Source organism: Mixophyes fleayi, chromosome 10 (genome assembly GCF_038048845.1).
Source record: "Mixophyes fleayi isolate aMixFle1 chromosome 10, aMixFle1.hap1, whole genome shotgun sequence".
Classification (NCBI taxonomy): domain Eukaryota; kingdom Metazoa; phylum Chordata; class Amphibia; order Anura; family Limnodynastidae; genus Mixophyes; species Mixophyes fleayi.
This window is the reverse complement of record NC_134411.1, coordinates 10,925,471-10,941,857: the sequence shown is the minus strand read 5'-3', so window position 1 is coordinate 10,941,857 and position 16,387 is coordinate 10,925,471. Positions and strand designations below refer to the sequence as shown.

Below are 16,387 nucleotides of genomic sequence, written 5' to 3'. Positions count from 1 at the left end.
AAAAAGTAAGGAAAAATTATTTACAAAACTTCCTTCATTAGCACTAGGGTACAGTATATTAATTTAACAATGACATCTGATGTTAGTAAATGAGGGCATTTCCTCAATTTTCTTTTCCACTTCTAAGTAGAGATGGTCACTGACCCCCGTGTTTTGGTTTTGTTTTTGGTTTTGGATCTGGATTACCTTCGTGTTTTAGTTTTGGTTTTGCAAAAACACCCTTGCGTGTTTTGGTTTTGGTTTTGTTTGCTTTTGTTTTGCTGTTTTTGAAAAAAATACAATTTTTGGGGTCTAAAATAACCTAATTTAGTGCTCCACCAGTTTCTTAGATAAGTGAGGTAATTCTAAAGCTAATAAATTAGGAAAAAAACAGTTTAATCCCTGGTAGGCCGTCCTTAATGTGAACACTTGTCTGCAAATTATACAGTCAAACCTGGTTGTCTACCTCCTCCATCTTTGATTATTGGCAATGTAGCCATCGTCTTTGGGTGTATATTACACCCTACACTTGTAGTTGAATATTAAAAAAGCAGCCTGCACAGAATGTGGAGCTATAAAGTAAAATTAAATGGACCACAGTACTTTGGTGGCTATCTATGCCCCCCCCCCCTGCCCTCCACTTGTAGTTGACTATAAAAAAAGCAGCCTGCACAGACTGTGGGGCTAGAAAGTAAAATCAAATGGACCACAGTACTTTGGTGGCTATCTATATTCCCCCCCCCCGCCCTCCACTTGTAGTTAATTATAAAAAAAACAGCCTGCACAGACTGTGGAGCTAGAAAGTAAAATTAAATGGACCATGGTACTTTGGTCGCTATCTATGCCCCCCAATCCACGTGTAGTAAAATAGAAAAAAAACCAGCCTGCATAGACTGTAGAACTAGAAATTTGAATATACAAAGAAATGGACAAAGGCAGTTTGGTATCTGTCTGCATCAGATCCCCTCTCCACTAGGAGTAAAATAGAAAACTATTCAGCCGTTATATAATCTAGAATATAAATAGAAATTGAGAAAGGCAATTTGGTATCTGTCTGCATCATAATCATCAACATCCTCATTAGCGCCCTCGTCGCCTACAGAAATCTCCCCCTCATCCTCTTCTATTTCCAAAGTGGCATCCTCAATTTGTGTATCACCGGCTACACTCGGGCTATTAAGGCACACATCAGCAGAATGCTCACGATTAGACATCCCACTGTTGGATGGACTCTCCACAGGGATTGGTGTCATTTGTGAATCAGAGCATACATTATTCTCTAATGCCTTACTGTTATCTTGCAGCTCGGCTTTGACGCGTAACAGTAGTTGTGCACCAATTGTAGGCTCTGTAACTTTTTGGGATCTGCCACTAATTGCCAAAGGTGAAGGCCTTATTCTCTCTTTGGCACTGCGTGTGTAGAATGGCATGTTGGCAATTTTTTTTTTATCGGCACTTAACTTTTGCTCAGTAACACTTCTTTTTCGCTTCAACACAGTAATTTTTTTTTTTTTTGGACTGATTTCGAAACACTCTGTAGTTTGACATCGCCTTGCCCAGATGACGTACTGGGAACACTAACATCAGGACTGGTGACAGAACCTGGTTGCTCATTCTGATCATATGTGGACTGCTTTGAATCCATTCTGAGCGCCAAGCACTTGTAGTGGTAAAAATTATTTGGTAAGATACTGCTGACAAATATGACTTTTGACAGCCAGAAATATTTATGCACAATTATGGGGGACACCCCAAAAGCACTGAGGAGTGCTAAAAATTATTTGGTAGATACTGCTGACAGATATGACTTTTGACAGCCAGAAATATTTATGCACAATTATGGGGTAACCTCAAAAGCACTGATGAGTGCTAAAAATTATTTGGTAGATACTGCTGACAGATATGACTTTTGACAGCCAGAAATATTTATGCACAATTATGGGGGACACCCCAATAGCACTGGGGAGTGCCAAATATTACAAAAATAAAATAAACCTCTATCCTCCTCTCTTCTCTAGCGATTTTGGAATAAGAATATTGTATTCTCTGTCCCTGCTCTAATCAGTCTGTGACTACACCCTGCTCTCTCTGTCAGTCAAATGGCGATGGATTGCTGTGGAGGCATGTATTTATAATGTTGAAGTATCGCGAGAACCGAGATGACGTTCGGCCTCAATTTGGATTCGGAGCGGGCGGGAGAGTACCGAGCTACTCAGCTGGGTACTCTGATACCCAAAGTTCGGTGGGTTCGGTTCTCGGGGAACTGGACCCGCCCATCTCTACTTCTAAGCAATGCAAAATTTAAATGATGCAAAAGATTTAATTTGTACAGTGACTGCTCATATAGATGATGTGAAATACATTCAGTCCTTAAATAGTTAGGAAAACTAAATATCTAATGGTTTGCTTTGGCCCCTGCAGTTCAATTGACAAAATTGACCAGGTAATGCTCAGTCTAATTTGAGCAATTTGGAAATGAAATAATTTAAACTTAATCAAATTAGAACTCCACCATGAAATCCTGTACAGTGGATTTTGCATAGACAAGATATAAAGGGAGCTTGATGTATATTCTTATTGATATATTGAGATATTCTTACTGATATTGATAATTTTGTTGTGAGGGGCTGTGTATTTTAATGCAAATATAAACTGATAAATGACCTAGAATGGATATTAGGGAATTATGGATCTTTATTTGATAGCAGTGTTCATCCTAGATAAATATCAAAATTTAGTGTGTAAAATTCTAAATAAATAATAGTTTTGTTTGTCTACACTGAGAGATCTTTTAACCCAGTTCTTTATAAATAAAAAAAACCCTGCATTAAAAAATGAATGTTCTAGTGTTGGACATTCTGAGTGCATCTACTCCTTATAGGATAGAGTTTCTGGCTACCTGTGAGATAATGATAATTCACTACCCCACAAGAAGTCGTATTAGTGCTAGAGTCTTTCTGGAGTTGGAACCTGATTGAGGTACTTTACTACTAAATAGGGGACAGGTTGTTATAAATTCCATTATCTTTAAAATACTTAGAGCAGATCACTGAAACCCATATTTCTATTATGTGTGGATGCATTTAGTATCAGTAGTAATTTCTGAAGTTTCTTTGGTAAATACATATGGAAACAGATCTATAAAGGTAGTGGGGGCTTAAATAAAACATATACAGAAAAAAATGTGGAAATGATTACTCCAGCAGGTACTGAATAAGTTGGTATGAAGTAATTCAGTGAGATGGTCCACATATGGTCTCTGATCAGTGTTTTGCACTACTAGAATATTATTCAGTTTGGACTTTTTCTAGCCTGTAAAATAGTGTTTTTAGTATTATAGTTATCAAACTGTGAATACGCCAGCTTTGCTACCAAAGATGGAAAGCACAATAAACACATCTCTGCATCTCTAATCTGAAAGAATTTGGCATACGGAAAAGGTAAAAAACAGAACAATGTGTTGGAAAATTATTTCTATATTTAAATTAAAAAATTGGCAAGTTTATATAACACAGCAAAGTAAGTAATCTCTCTTCCACTTTGGTTGCTGGAGTTTGAACAGACTGCTGAAGTAATTGTCAGGGCCTTGAGGAAATGTTGCAATGTAAACAGTATTCTAAGTTCTGATGCTGTTCTCTCTAGCATTGATTTGATAGATCCATAGAGGCATTAGGAAACGTACAGTGACCCCCAAGTACTTAGTGGAGTAGTAATCTTGACTCTATAATGTTTTCCACACACAAAAAGCATTAACACTTTAGACAGTAGGATTAGTAAATACAGAGTAGAATACAAAGTTATTATGTCTATAACGTTCTAATCAGTGCAGTATTTTAGAACAGGGTCCCATATTGCAGTTAAGATAATTATAGATGACAAATTAGCTACTAACCTTTAAACTCAATGTCATTGGAGGGCTCATCATCATAGTCACCACACAATCCACAAGTCTTCTTCTTGTACTGATCATCTAGCTCCAGCTAAACAGAAAACCATGTATAAAACATTATAATTCATAAAACAATTGGACATTCAAAAGTGGTCATCTATTTACATTAATGAAAGGTTATTTACTCTAGAAAAGAGACAATTAGCCAATAAGGAGTTCCATTGCATGCCAGTCTTTCTTTGTCTGAGTTTCTGACAACTTCAATCTGCCTACATCATGCCTGGTGTTGGGAGACAGTAAAGGTGCTCATGCACATGGGAAATTGGTTGATATTGCAACATGTGTGACCCCTGACAATGATCCTCTAAAAATCAAAAGCATCATTATCAGGCATGATGGTAAATGCATTCAGAAGGTAACTGATGTTGGCCTGTGTGTGCAGTCATCTTCCAACCACACTTAGAATCTGCCATAGAGCTAAAAACAACCCAGATGATTAACCAAGAGACCAAACAAACAGACCTCATGCAATATGGCCACCTATGTGTGTGAGAAAATTAAATCATGTTACTCAACTCTCAAGGATTGGGTGTGTGTGGTCATCTTAGGTCTGGCCAGCAAAATAATTTGTACACTTGTGACTGTGTCTTATTTACATTTTTCCTTGGTGCATTACAGGTAACAGCAGGCCCTGGGTGCAGGGCATGATGACACTTGTAGTTCCCCAAGTGCCGGAATGCCCTGACAGCTATAGGTATGCCTGTGCTTGTAGCACTATGAGCGTCAGCATGCCCAAACACTTAATGGTGGCCTGGGCATGCTGAGACCTATTGTGCACAAGGGACAGAAAGCATTTATACATTTAAACAATATTGCCTAACACCCACTGCCCCCCCTTGGGTGTGGGGAGAGCCCTAGATCTTTCAGTGTGGGGCTGGTTAAGCCTCGGTTATGGGGCCTGCATTTATTTTTGCAGACCCAATCTTCAAAGGGAATTCAGCCCCCTTCCTGACCAACCTGGGACTGGTTTGGAAATATGGTAGGGGGACCCAGTCTACTGCTTTCCCTGCTATAGTGCCACCAGCCCAGGTTGGCAAAGATTAGTTCTGATAACAGTAAATTCGGGGGGAACCCCAGACTTTTTGTCTCCCAGATTTTGCTAGCACCAGCCTAGGCTGGCAGTACTAGGGTTAGTTAAGCTGTTTGTCATTTTTGTACATTTATTGCTGCTATTTTTTTTTTACATTTATTTATTTATGTTGACATTTTGAATGTTGACATTGTGGAGATAGATGGGTGCTGCGTGCTGTCTCGTGGTTCGGTGCTGTCTGGTCCGTCTGGAGTATTCACTGCGCATGCGCAATGCGGTCTGCCAAGATATCTAATGCGCATGCGCAATGCTTGTTCTTTACAGCATGTGAGTACAGCATATGAGTGTTGTAGTGCTGCACGGGCATGCAGTATTTAACTCCTTATCTGTTATCCTGATTCCACAAGTGTGTTTACTGTATTTACAAACTTGTATCCTGTATTCAATAAACCATCATTCTGGTTATAAGACACAATCTCTGGATTAACCTCCTTACTCAAATTTGCTGACACCTGTTGCAATCTAATAGGCATCTGAAAATAGACATTAGAACCCTGTAGACAATATGACAGCGTTTCAAATGTGTGCACTTTACATTTTAACATTGTGAATATGTAGACATTATGTATATAGACTTTTAATTGTGTATACATTAAGAACATGTAGACATTTTGCTAGTCGACATTATAACAGTACAGACATATTCACTGTCGAGATTATGGTGCAAACATTTTGAATGTCGACATTATGTATGTAGATATTTCATGCCTAACCTGTTTGCATAGAAACAGTTATCACTCTTTTGTGTATTACAGCACAACCCTCAATTCAGAAGCATCAAGTCTATCACCTTGTCCTAGGGTTGTAGTTGTTGCTGCTGCTGCAAATGTTGTGGAATCCTCAGCACCTCTTGTTCTAGTTTCCCCACTCATTGTAGCTACTAATAGTTGTTCTTATGCTAAAAACATATGTCCCATGCATGTACTCTCGCCAGGTGTCCAGTGTTAAACCCTGCTTCCCTTTTACTTTTACATGATGCAAACAGCAACACAGCTTTCTATGCCACACATAGAGTTGCATGAAACATCTTTACACAACTCTGACCTCATAGTCTATGTACATGAGCCTTGTCTTATAAATGAAAAAAATAGTTTCATAATATGCTGTCTATTTGCATTGGGAAGTAATTGAAGGTGGCTGTATGAGCATATATAATATATCACATATATTGGTTTACCCTATATTTTATATCTGTTAACAATATGATCATGTTTTACACCTTATGTCAGGCATATCCTGTAATGTGGTAATGGGGACCTTTTTTAAATATTCAAGATGATTTTATTCAAACAAATAACTTCACATGAATTGTAACAAACACTTATGACAATTCTTAAAATCAGGCCATGTGCAGTAAGCAGTAAGAGTTTACAGTTCTACTCACCCTGATGTTATCGCCCCAGTTCCATGTAATTTTTAAACCATTTCCTGAGATTTCAAAGTTTTCACAAGAGTCTTTAAATTGAATGCCATTCTTTTTATAAAATGAATTGAATCTATAAAACAGGGTTATAAAACGATGAAGGTTCAAATGCAGACTTTGGTATTTGGCAACTTTCCTAAATATATACATACAATTGTCCATTATTTTATAGAATTGAATATAACTAATATATTATCTAACCAACGTAAACTCCAAATTGGATTATTAAAGAGGTGCAAACTATTTAAGTCTGCCAGACTGAAAGTTTTGTGTGGCTAAAAGCAAAAGCTATGGCCTTTTAATTATGAAATGTTTTTTTTTTTAACTTTTGCAGTTTCACAGTTTGTGTATGTTGAATTGGGGTTGCTTATAGCCAACCTGGGCATCTTTTAGAGCTGGATTTATGTTCATGTCTGTGACATAAATATCCGAATTTCTGTTCTGCACATGCATAACCATAATATCTTATAATTGCAGCCCCTTGTGTCTGGAAAGGCAGCATGGTATGTTGAGTATAGTAAGATTGTGTACACCTAATTGTAACACCCCCCCTTCAGACACAAACTTATGAGACTTGGGGGTAAATTAATCAAGCTGCGAGTTTCCAAAGGATTTGAAAAGTGCTATAGCACCCAATCAGATTCTAGTTGTCATTTATTTAGTATATTCTACAAAACTATAGCCTGAATCTGTTCAGTTGCCATAGGCAACATCTCCACCTTTCCAACCCTCCGGAAACTAGTAACTTCATAATTTTACCCATGGAAGCATCCCTGGCATGTTTCTTAGGAGGCTTATCTTGTGTGGTTACTGAAGGTCTGGTGATGGCAATAACACCAGCAGGGCCATCTACCCACTTCTGATTGACTCTTTACATATTGACCTTCCAGAACTTAATTCATTAGCGCTGTGACTATATGATATCAAGTTACTATCAGGATTACTTATTTGTTATTTACATTTGGACTACTGCAGGAAAGAAGACTGTGATTTGACTTATAAAGTAGTAAATAACATGTGTGAGGGGGGTTTGTATTTCATTGCATTTTATATGGAAAATGAGGATTTTATTGATAGCACTGTTAAAACACTATTCTATCTTGTGTATATGACACTTCTGTGAAAGTCAAATAATTGGATGAAGTAAACTAGATTAATTAATATTGTTTTATCATGCGATTGCGATTAGTACGCCACGTATTATGATGCAATCGCACACACATTTACATTCACACTTGTAAATAATGTACATTTATTAAGGTTCCAATCCACATTTATTTAGTAGTAAAATGTATTACAGATTATTTATACATAGATAAAACTAAAGTAAAGGTATTAATGGTTCAGGTCCCCTAAAAGGTAAACAGTTTGGTTTCATATTAAAGCTTATTTCACCAGCATTAACCCGGTTTCGACAGATCACATTTAGCGGTTGCAAGTTATGAGCAATATGTGGGTCAGTTTGAACTGGTTATTCGAAGGGAAGACATGTGGACAACAGTGAGCAGCCCCTCCTTTGTTAGAAGATCAAATGAACTGATCCCTTTGACCAGCAGACAAGTGGAATATTGTTAAACCTGGACCAATGAAGACCTCTCTCAGTGTTATCTGTATACATAATGACATCATCAGTGTTGTTTTGTAAACTGAAACTGCATATAAGCAAGATTCTCTGGGTCATTGTTCTCTCTATCCTCCTGACTACAGACTAAGGCTGAACAATGGACCTGGGCCCAGGACGCGCTTGCGAAACTGTAATGTATTCGGTTTTATACTTTCCTGTTTATTATAATATCTTTTATGCATCATAATGGCTTGCCGTGAAACCTGCTATATTTTGCAATTAAATATCTTTGTGCATTGGAACCACAATAATCACATTGGACAATGTTTATTGGTAAGCGATAAAATAAACTTCACATAGTGTATACAGATAGAGCAATGCAACACTGTTAAGCCACATTTCTACACTACTATTGGTTGTAAGTTTATGCATATGTACACCTCACGTATACATGACACAGCAATACAGCAGTGTTTTTGAGTTGGATATGTCTTGCTATATGTGCAACTCAACATACATATGTAATTCTGCAATTTTCACTGCTTAATTTTAACTTGTACGTTCAGAAGCAAAATGCCAAATATCAGCCTCTAAAAGAGGCCCTCTGTATATTATATGTACTATTCACAAAATAAGTTGCCTAAAAAAATTTGTTTGTAAGTATCCATCTATGTAATACACTGATATCTCCACTGTCAAGCAGACAAACATATTTGATATTTCTGTCTATTGTGGACTATTTCTAAAAGCTGAAACTAATGAGTGAAGGTAATATGGATTATAAAACCCCAAAAATAGCATAAACTGCATAGAGTTGATTTCTCCCTTTCATTACACCCAAAGCTCCTTCTCATGTTGAGACTTAATATTACTGTAAATTAATAAATGACCACACGGACACCTATGTCAATTTAGCAAAAGGTCATAGCTTTTATTTTCAAAAAAAGGTGGCAAAGAGAGCAATACGTGTCAGCTACCAACTAGTAGCAAGACCAAACATTGGAAGGTCAAATTGACACTACACCACTGAACCCAGGATATAATCCTTTACAATTGTCTGGAGCTAAATCTGGCGTTAGAGTGACTACACCCCTTCTGGACTCACAATGACTTGCCCAGACAAAGCTGGTCAAGGGGACCTCCACACAAAAGGACCAAGAGTTAGGTTACTTCGAAGGGAGCAGTGGCCTGTGGCCAATCAGTGGTAGCACTGTCTGAATTAGTCGATGACTGGAAAGCACCAGATAAAGCTGTGATCCTTTAAGGGACTCACAGCCTGCCACCAAGTGACTAAACTAAAGCTCCCTATCACCAATATATTTGCTCTATAAAAAGCCACAAACTCACATCTGCCAGGTGAACATAAATAGGTGCACCAGGTCTACTGATCTAATGACATGCCGCAAGGACCTATTGTCCTCTCCAGGACGGTCCTTATGATTTAGGTTCGACCAGCACTACTTTACTGCCAGCTACCTTGCCTGAATGGCACATAGATCTTCCCTAACTTTCCTTTACCTAAGTCGTTATCTCCCTGGGTGAATGACCAATATGTCAGGTGGACCTGCTATATGGAGGCCAACAAAAGAGGGAAAAGGGACAGGCATCCTACTACCCTCCTCCCCCACCACTTCACTTCCATAGGCAGCAGAAGGAGCCCCAATCATGAGTTAAGCAGTGTCTGGATGCCCAGTACACATGGGAATAGCCCATCACCAAATCCAGATCTTCTGGCCAGGTGTACCTAAGATAAAGCTAAATAATTTTGAGTCAAAGGTCGGTCATTGCCATATGAGCCAGAAACAGTCACCACCAGAGTGGTGTGTGGGCAAGAGCGGTTACCCATATGAAGGTAAAAATCCTGGAGGATCGTAGCTAATCAGGCATTGATATGGGGGAAAAAATAGGAAAAATCCCTTTATGTCCTCGCTAAAAGTGACATGCAGCGAAGCTCTGTGCTACCAAGAGATGGAATGGGGAGGAGAGGCGGGAAGTACCCTAAGCTCTTGGGCCTAATGTAGGTTTTATAGGCGTCTGATTTCCATGAACCTAGGGACTTAAGTGCTGTGATAAAAGAGCCTTCCTTAGCTGTAGAAGTAGCCACCTGAAACTGGAAGAATGAGTGCACAGGAGGGCCAGGTCTAGACACACAAACTCTGAAGAAATGCTTGATCAGTGCATATACCACAAATGTAATGAGGGGGGACCAATCGGCATGAAGCAACTGAAGTTCACCCCCATGGGGTCGAACCATAGCAATTTGTGCACACAATGGGAATAGGGCTGATATATGTCTAGGAGGCATCAGATTTCCATCATCCTAAGTGATGTAACGCTGCAATGGAAGACCCATCTAATCTAAAGCCGCTGGCCCAATCCTAAACAACTGCATGTTATCGTTGTTCAGGTCCAAGCCAATAAATTCCATGGACCCCCTTAAATATTACATCATGTTAACATTTTCTTAGGGGTGAAGCATGCTTCTGTATCAACGACATTCCCCTGGGGTCTGACAACTACGTGCTGTACATAGGCGACCTAAGATAAAGTTGGATCAGCCAGTGGAGGACCATAACCCAATGTCGGATATCAGATTGGTTCATCATGGACCTTTGAATTTTGAATAATATGTGTGCCCCCAAGCAACCTGTGTGTAACAAATTACCCATACTGTGCAGCGTGTTTAGATGGCGTTATGAGTTCCAGTAGTTATCAGACTTCCATCTTCCTAGATGCTTTATCGCTTTAATTGAAAACCCTTCGAAAGCCGCAGTAGTAGTTGCCCCAAACCTAATCGAATGGGTACCACAGATCTAAGCCGATAGACTCAATGGTCTGCTTTAAAAATTGCTTCAAAATGGATTAAAGTCAGGGGAGAAAATGCCATGTGCAACACAATATGAGACATCCACATAAGAGCTACACACTGCGTACCTAAGGGAACCGGACATAAGGTCGGGTCTATATGAGAGGTGATGGAAACCCAACACAGCTACCTGAATGGTTTTTCTGAGACCTCTGACCTGTAGTTAGATGGCAAGTATTCCTGCAATAGATCTATCTATGAATCCTATAAGTGTAGTCTACCCCCAGAGTTAAAATTTATATAGTAGTAAAAGTATCCCATCAGTTAATTTTAACTGTATGTATAGTCAGGGTGAGGTGCTACCACCAAGAACAGAATAGCTTCACAAAGTAGAAGAGCAAGTGTTGCAATTTGGTGCATAAATGCTAAAGAGCCTAAATGCGGTCATGTAAAAAAACCCGAGGCATTCATCTATAGTAACTTTAACCTATAGCAACCCAATGAATATAGTGTTCCAGTGAACTAAGTAAAACATGTAAAGTGCAGTGGGTCAAATTGGACCTCAGAACGGTCCCATTGTTATAGTATTCATCTAGAATGTATGTTGTAATATATACTCAAAATGGAAATATGTGCAGGGCAAACAAAATTGGAATAACGACCAGTATGTGTGCTTTGATGAATCAGGCTCTGAATACATAACATCCAGTGCACCAGTTATCGAGAGCTGAGAATGTACAACTAGTTGAATATTTTTAATGATTGTACATAGATAATAGAAAAAGGGACCTTTAAGACTAAGTCAAACAGTTGAGATTGCTGAGTTTTATTTTTTTCATTTTTAAATATATATAAAAGTAAGGAGAAAAAGTTGGTAGTTTGAGAGGAAAGTTAACGGGGTTATTGAGATCTAAAAATATATTCGACAAATGTTATGTACCAAATTCGACTGTATTCATGGCTGGTTGTACTGCTTCATTTCAATTTTTAGCTAATTGAAATTTGGTCGCATTGCATATATGGCAAATCAGTCTGTAGGTTTGCTAATTGAGTTTTACCACTTTACACAAAAATCCAATCAATGGGTCTTCAGGAAGTTGGCTATTAGTAATTTGTGTAATTCGGGAATACAGATTGTTCCAATATCAAGATATTAGTGAGCAACCGCACCAGATGTGTAAAAATGTTCATAATTTTTCAAGCACAAATAAGATGATAGTGGGTGAATTGTAATTTAGAAGGAACCATAGACCATCTGGTATATTTTATACGCATATTTCTTGATAGCAATATTAATTGAGGGTTTAGTTGTGTGCTGATGGATGAGGAACCATTCTTCGTGATCAAGATAAATCTCTTGGGGTTAGAGTATATAATATTTCAATTTGAGATAAGCTTCTTCATTTAGTTGATATATCTGAGAATCAATGAAGTCTTTCAACTGAATATAGTGTGCGATAAGTTATATGTGTCACATATCAGTTAGGAGTAGATTCCCCCATAATATGGAGATATCTTTTGATTCCCGCATTAACTTGTGGTTGTGGATATTTAGAAGCAAATCCTATCGGAAAATCTTGGTGCTTTCATAGTGGGGTAAGGGAGAAAGGGTATTCTATCAGTTTTTTTGTTTGATTAGTTTATCCAAAACATTCAGGGTGAAAAGGATAGCTGGGAAAGCATAAGTCAAAGTTGGTCTGCGGTTCCTAGGGAGTCAAGGAAGAAAACTTAATCATTGATCTTCTCAAGTGTGTTTTATATTAAAAATGAAATGATGGAGCTACTGCAATTTTAGTGAGTAATTTAATAAATGTGATTTAAGGGTCATATCACGATAGTCCAGATTACCTAAGAATCATTGAGTGCAGATTTACTGAGAGTCTCAAGACAATTTGGCCTGTAGACCCTTGTGGCCTGAGTCTGCATGCTAGGATAAGATATAAATAAGATCTGCTTAATTGTGTAGCATGGTAATATCGTTCAAAGATACTGAAACCCGATGCATTTTCTGTGACTTTTGCAAGACGTGACCTTTTTGTACTGAGATTTTTTTTCATGTGCTTTCAGAGATCTAAAAAGGGGTGGGAACACATTTTGGTAATATTTGGAACAAATACAACAGCTTAGGCAAAACATTTGTTTTTATAGCATTAATTTTAATGAACGATGAGATATAAAGATAGACAAAGGTGGACAGGTGTTCCAGGTTTTTAAGACTGGTAATTAAGGGGGTTAGTTAGCATAGAATCCTTGGTTGCAGCTACTTAGTTATTGATATGCCAAGATAGCGAATTTCTACAGGTCTCCATTGAAATTCAAAGTTGAGTTCTAAGAATTTTGCAGTATGTAGAGGTTAAATGGAAGGTTAACACATGTAACTTGATTTTATTTATCTTGTAACATGATAAGCATTCATAATTCTGCAATTCTATGAACAGATAAGGGTAGAGTCTTGGGGTGTTGCGAAAGGTAATAATATATAATTGGCAAATAGCAAAAAATTTTTATTGCTTGGTATCAATCTGGATTACCTTTATATCCTGGTTCAAGTTAATTTTGGCAGATAATAGTTCTGCACAGAGGGCATAAATTGAGAGGGATAAGGGGAAGGTTTGTCTAGTACCATTGCTAGTACCATTCCTCAAACTAAAAATGGTCAGTACTGAGTATGTGGGGCTGTAGTTAGGAGCCCGAAGAGCCTATAAAAACAATACAAACCATAATGTTTCAAAATTTGAAATAAAAAGGCCATGGAAGCCTATTAGAGTCTTTCTCTGCATCTAAAACAAATTCACAGAGATTTTACAATAATAACAAAAAAAAAGTCAAGATTAGGGAAGGAAGGGTCTAGGGAAAGAATGTAAAAAGGAAAGGTTACTGGGAACCAGAGTACAAACAACAATCACAGTTGAAGAAGGAGGAATTAATTCAAAGTGGAGAATGTGATTTGAAAATGCATCAACCAAGAGTTCCAGATAGTGGTGAACGATTTTTTTGTTGTCTTGCAATATGCCCATCATATACTCTTTTGTGTGAAATGGAGACTAATATCAAGGGTTTGTCTTGTAGGAACAAAACCTAATTGATCCAGGTCAATCAATTGAGTCAAGTGAATTTTTAAATTGTTGGCCAGATCTTTTGCAAAGAGTTTAATATACAAATTTAACAGGGAAATGGGCCTGAAATTGGTGTGCTTGGTAATGTTCTTATTAGATTTAGAAAATACTATAATATTGGACAGGGTAGTATCAGACCTAAGCTAACTGTGTGCTTAGGATATGTCCAAAAGTTGTATTTTTGTTCATTTGTTCGAAATGTGCCTAGCCATAACTGAAAGATACAAAATGCATCCCACTATAAGAATAGGACAAATGAGGAAAAGGCTGTGCATCTTCTCACAAAACAGGAAACTCCCCTTACTCTCTCCATACTTAAAATAATCTCATCTCACAAAATACAATCTTGTTTTACATGTTGGTGCAAAAGTCGGCATATTCATGTGCCTAATCAGCAAGGAACTTATACCGCCACAAATCCATGTCCGTACCTGTAAAACCAAATACATTTGCGTAAAAGCATCACAAAACAGTATTTGCATTAATTCTTACTGTTTGATGTACAGAGTACTAGCAACTAGTTCATGTTTGAGATACATATTAGTGACCACTTTAGTAATACAAAGCCAAAATTGCTTAAAATAAATGTCACTCTAAATAATGAAACAAATATTATTAGCACTCACTCTTCGTCATCTATTGTGATACCCAGCGGGCTGACAACAGTTTGGACATCATTGATCCTGGCTGTAAAATACAATATGTTGCCGCCTTCTTCTTCACCAGTATGCCTTTGTATCGTGATGAAAAATGTAGGGTAGTCTGAGTGACAATCATGGGCGTACACATAACTACATGTCCCAGGGAAGGTGAAAGATGCACCATCGAAAGTCAGGAAGTGGAAATTCCCCCATGTGCTACAGTAAGGTTTGGATTCTTCTGTCTTTTGGACTGCATGAAAAAAAATACAATTTGCTTACTTATTTAATTTAAAAAAAAAAAAAAAGCAAAGAAAAAACTATAAACATAGCAAAGTCTATCTAATGTAATATATTACTAGTTTTATTTAGTAAGGATTTCCAAATACTGCAGTTAGGTCACATAAAATCTTCATAAAGCAGAATGCACATATTTGATTGAATAATGGAAACACAATTAGATTTTAAATTAGCTATTTTTCTAAAGCAATTTTCTAAAGTACTAGTATAACCATTCAACTGCCACAACTTGAAGCTACAGGCTGAGAGGAGTCAAATATGTTAGAAAAAGAGGAAATGTGACATGCTTTTCTACATATTTGTACAAAAACCCTTATGTATTAGTGTTTAGAATGGAACTGCCTGCCTCCAAATTATGTATTATTTTAATGTAAAAAGTAGTTTAAGGCTCATTTACAACCATCATCTGCAGTGCAAAAGGTCACTGGTGAGGTCACGTGTCTACTGGTCTGTAAGTGCACCGTATTTTATGCAAATACTCGCATAAATGCAAAACAAATTGCTGCGCCAATGGGGTTGCAGAGTTTTACACTTGCTGGAGGATTGGGGTGTGCATAGGTAAGTGTGAATTGAAAGCACAAATGCTTTATGTTTTGATCTGATAATGAAAATCAGTTTAATTTTGCGGGACAAGGTTATTTAATTAAGGTAGCAGAGTTAGATGAGGCACATTTAGGGAGGAGTTTTATGAGTGTGTGCACAACATTTCTCTCCTGTAAAACAACCTAATCTTTCAGCCGGGTCTGAAGTTCTTCCTATATTTCTCTTTATTACAAATGGTGGAAAATACAATTCTAAGTGCAAAATATAATAAAAATCTTAGTGACACACGTATTAAAGATAATTCAATGTCCCTTCACTCAAATTAAACATACATTATTTATTATCACAGTTTATTTTTATATTGCACCATTTAAATTATATCATACTTGCCAACTTTATATTGTTGCCATCTGAAAGAACCCGAAGGGGGGGTGGAGTTTTGGGAAGGCAGAAGGGGGCGGCCAAATGACACGATTAACCATAAATCGCGTTATTGAGGGTGCCAACGGGTATGATGTGGGAGAATTGCCTGCTCTCCTGGGAGTCCTTGAGACCTACTCGGAATTCAAGTCTCTCCTAGACATTCCAGAATAGTGGGCAAGTATGAATTATGTACAGAGGATATGTAATCATTTACATCAGTCCTTGCCCCACTGAAGCTCACAATCTAAATTCCCTACCCACCCACCCACACACACACACACACACACACATTTGTCAGAAGCCATTTGATCTACCAGTATGTTTTTGGAAAGTCAGAGGAAACACAACACAAGGAGAAGAACAAATTTCACACAGATAGGGCTCTTGTTGGAATTAAACTCATGACCTTAGTACTGCGAGGCAGCAATTGCTAACCACTGTGCCAAAGAAGGCTAAACTGAGAGCAGAATTCTAAGAAAAATATGTAAAAGTTTAATTTAATGAAATGTGGGGTCTTAAAATGTAGGCATGGTTCCCATTTATGGGGTGGAAAAAA

General features: G+C 37.7%; 1 protein-coding gene across 1 annotated transcript in view; it reads right to left on the bottom strand.

Moving 5' to 3' along the window:
- The window catches only part of LOC142104091 (mucin-5B-like), a 126,168-nt gene that overhangs the window by 99,435 nt on the left and 10,346 nt on the right, over positions 1–16,387 (bottom strand). The window contains exons 2-5 of the mRNA XM_075188568.1: positions 14,554–14,818; positions 6,403–6,514; positions 5,375–5,491; positions 3,872–3,959 (exon numbers count right to left, since the gene is read on the bottom strand). Coding sequence (XP_075044669.1) covers positions 3,872–3,959; positions 5,375–5,491; positions 6,403–6,514; positions 14,554–14,818 — 582 coding nt within the window. The remainder of the gene's footprint in view (positions 1–3,871; positions 3,960–5,374; positions 5,492–6,402; positions 6,515–14,553; positions 14,819–16,387) is intronic.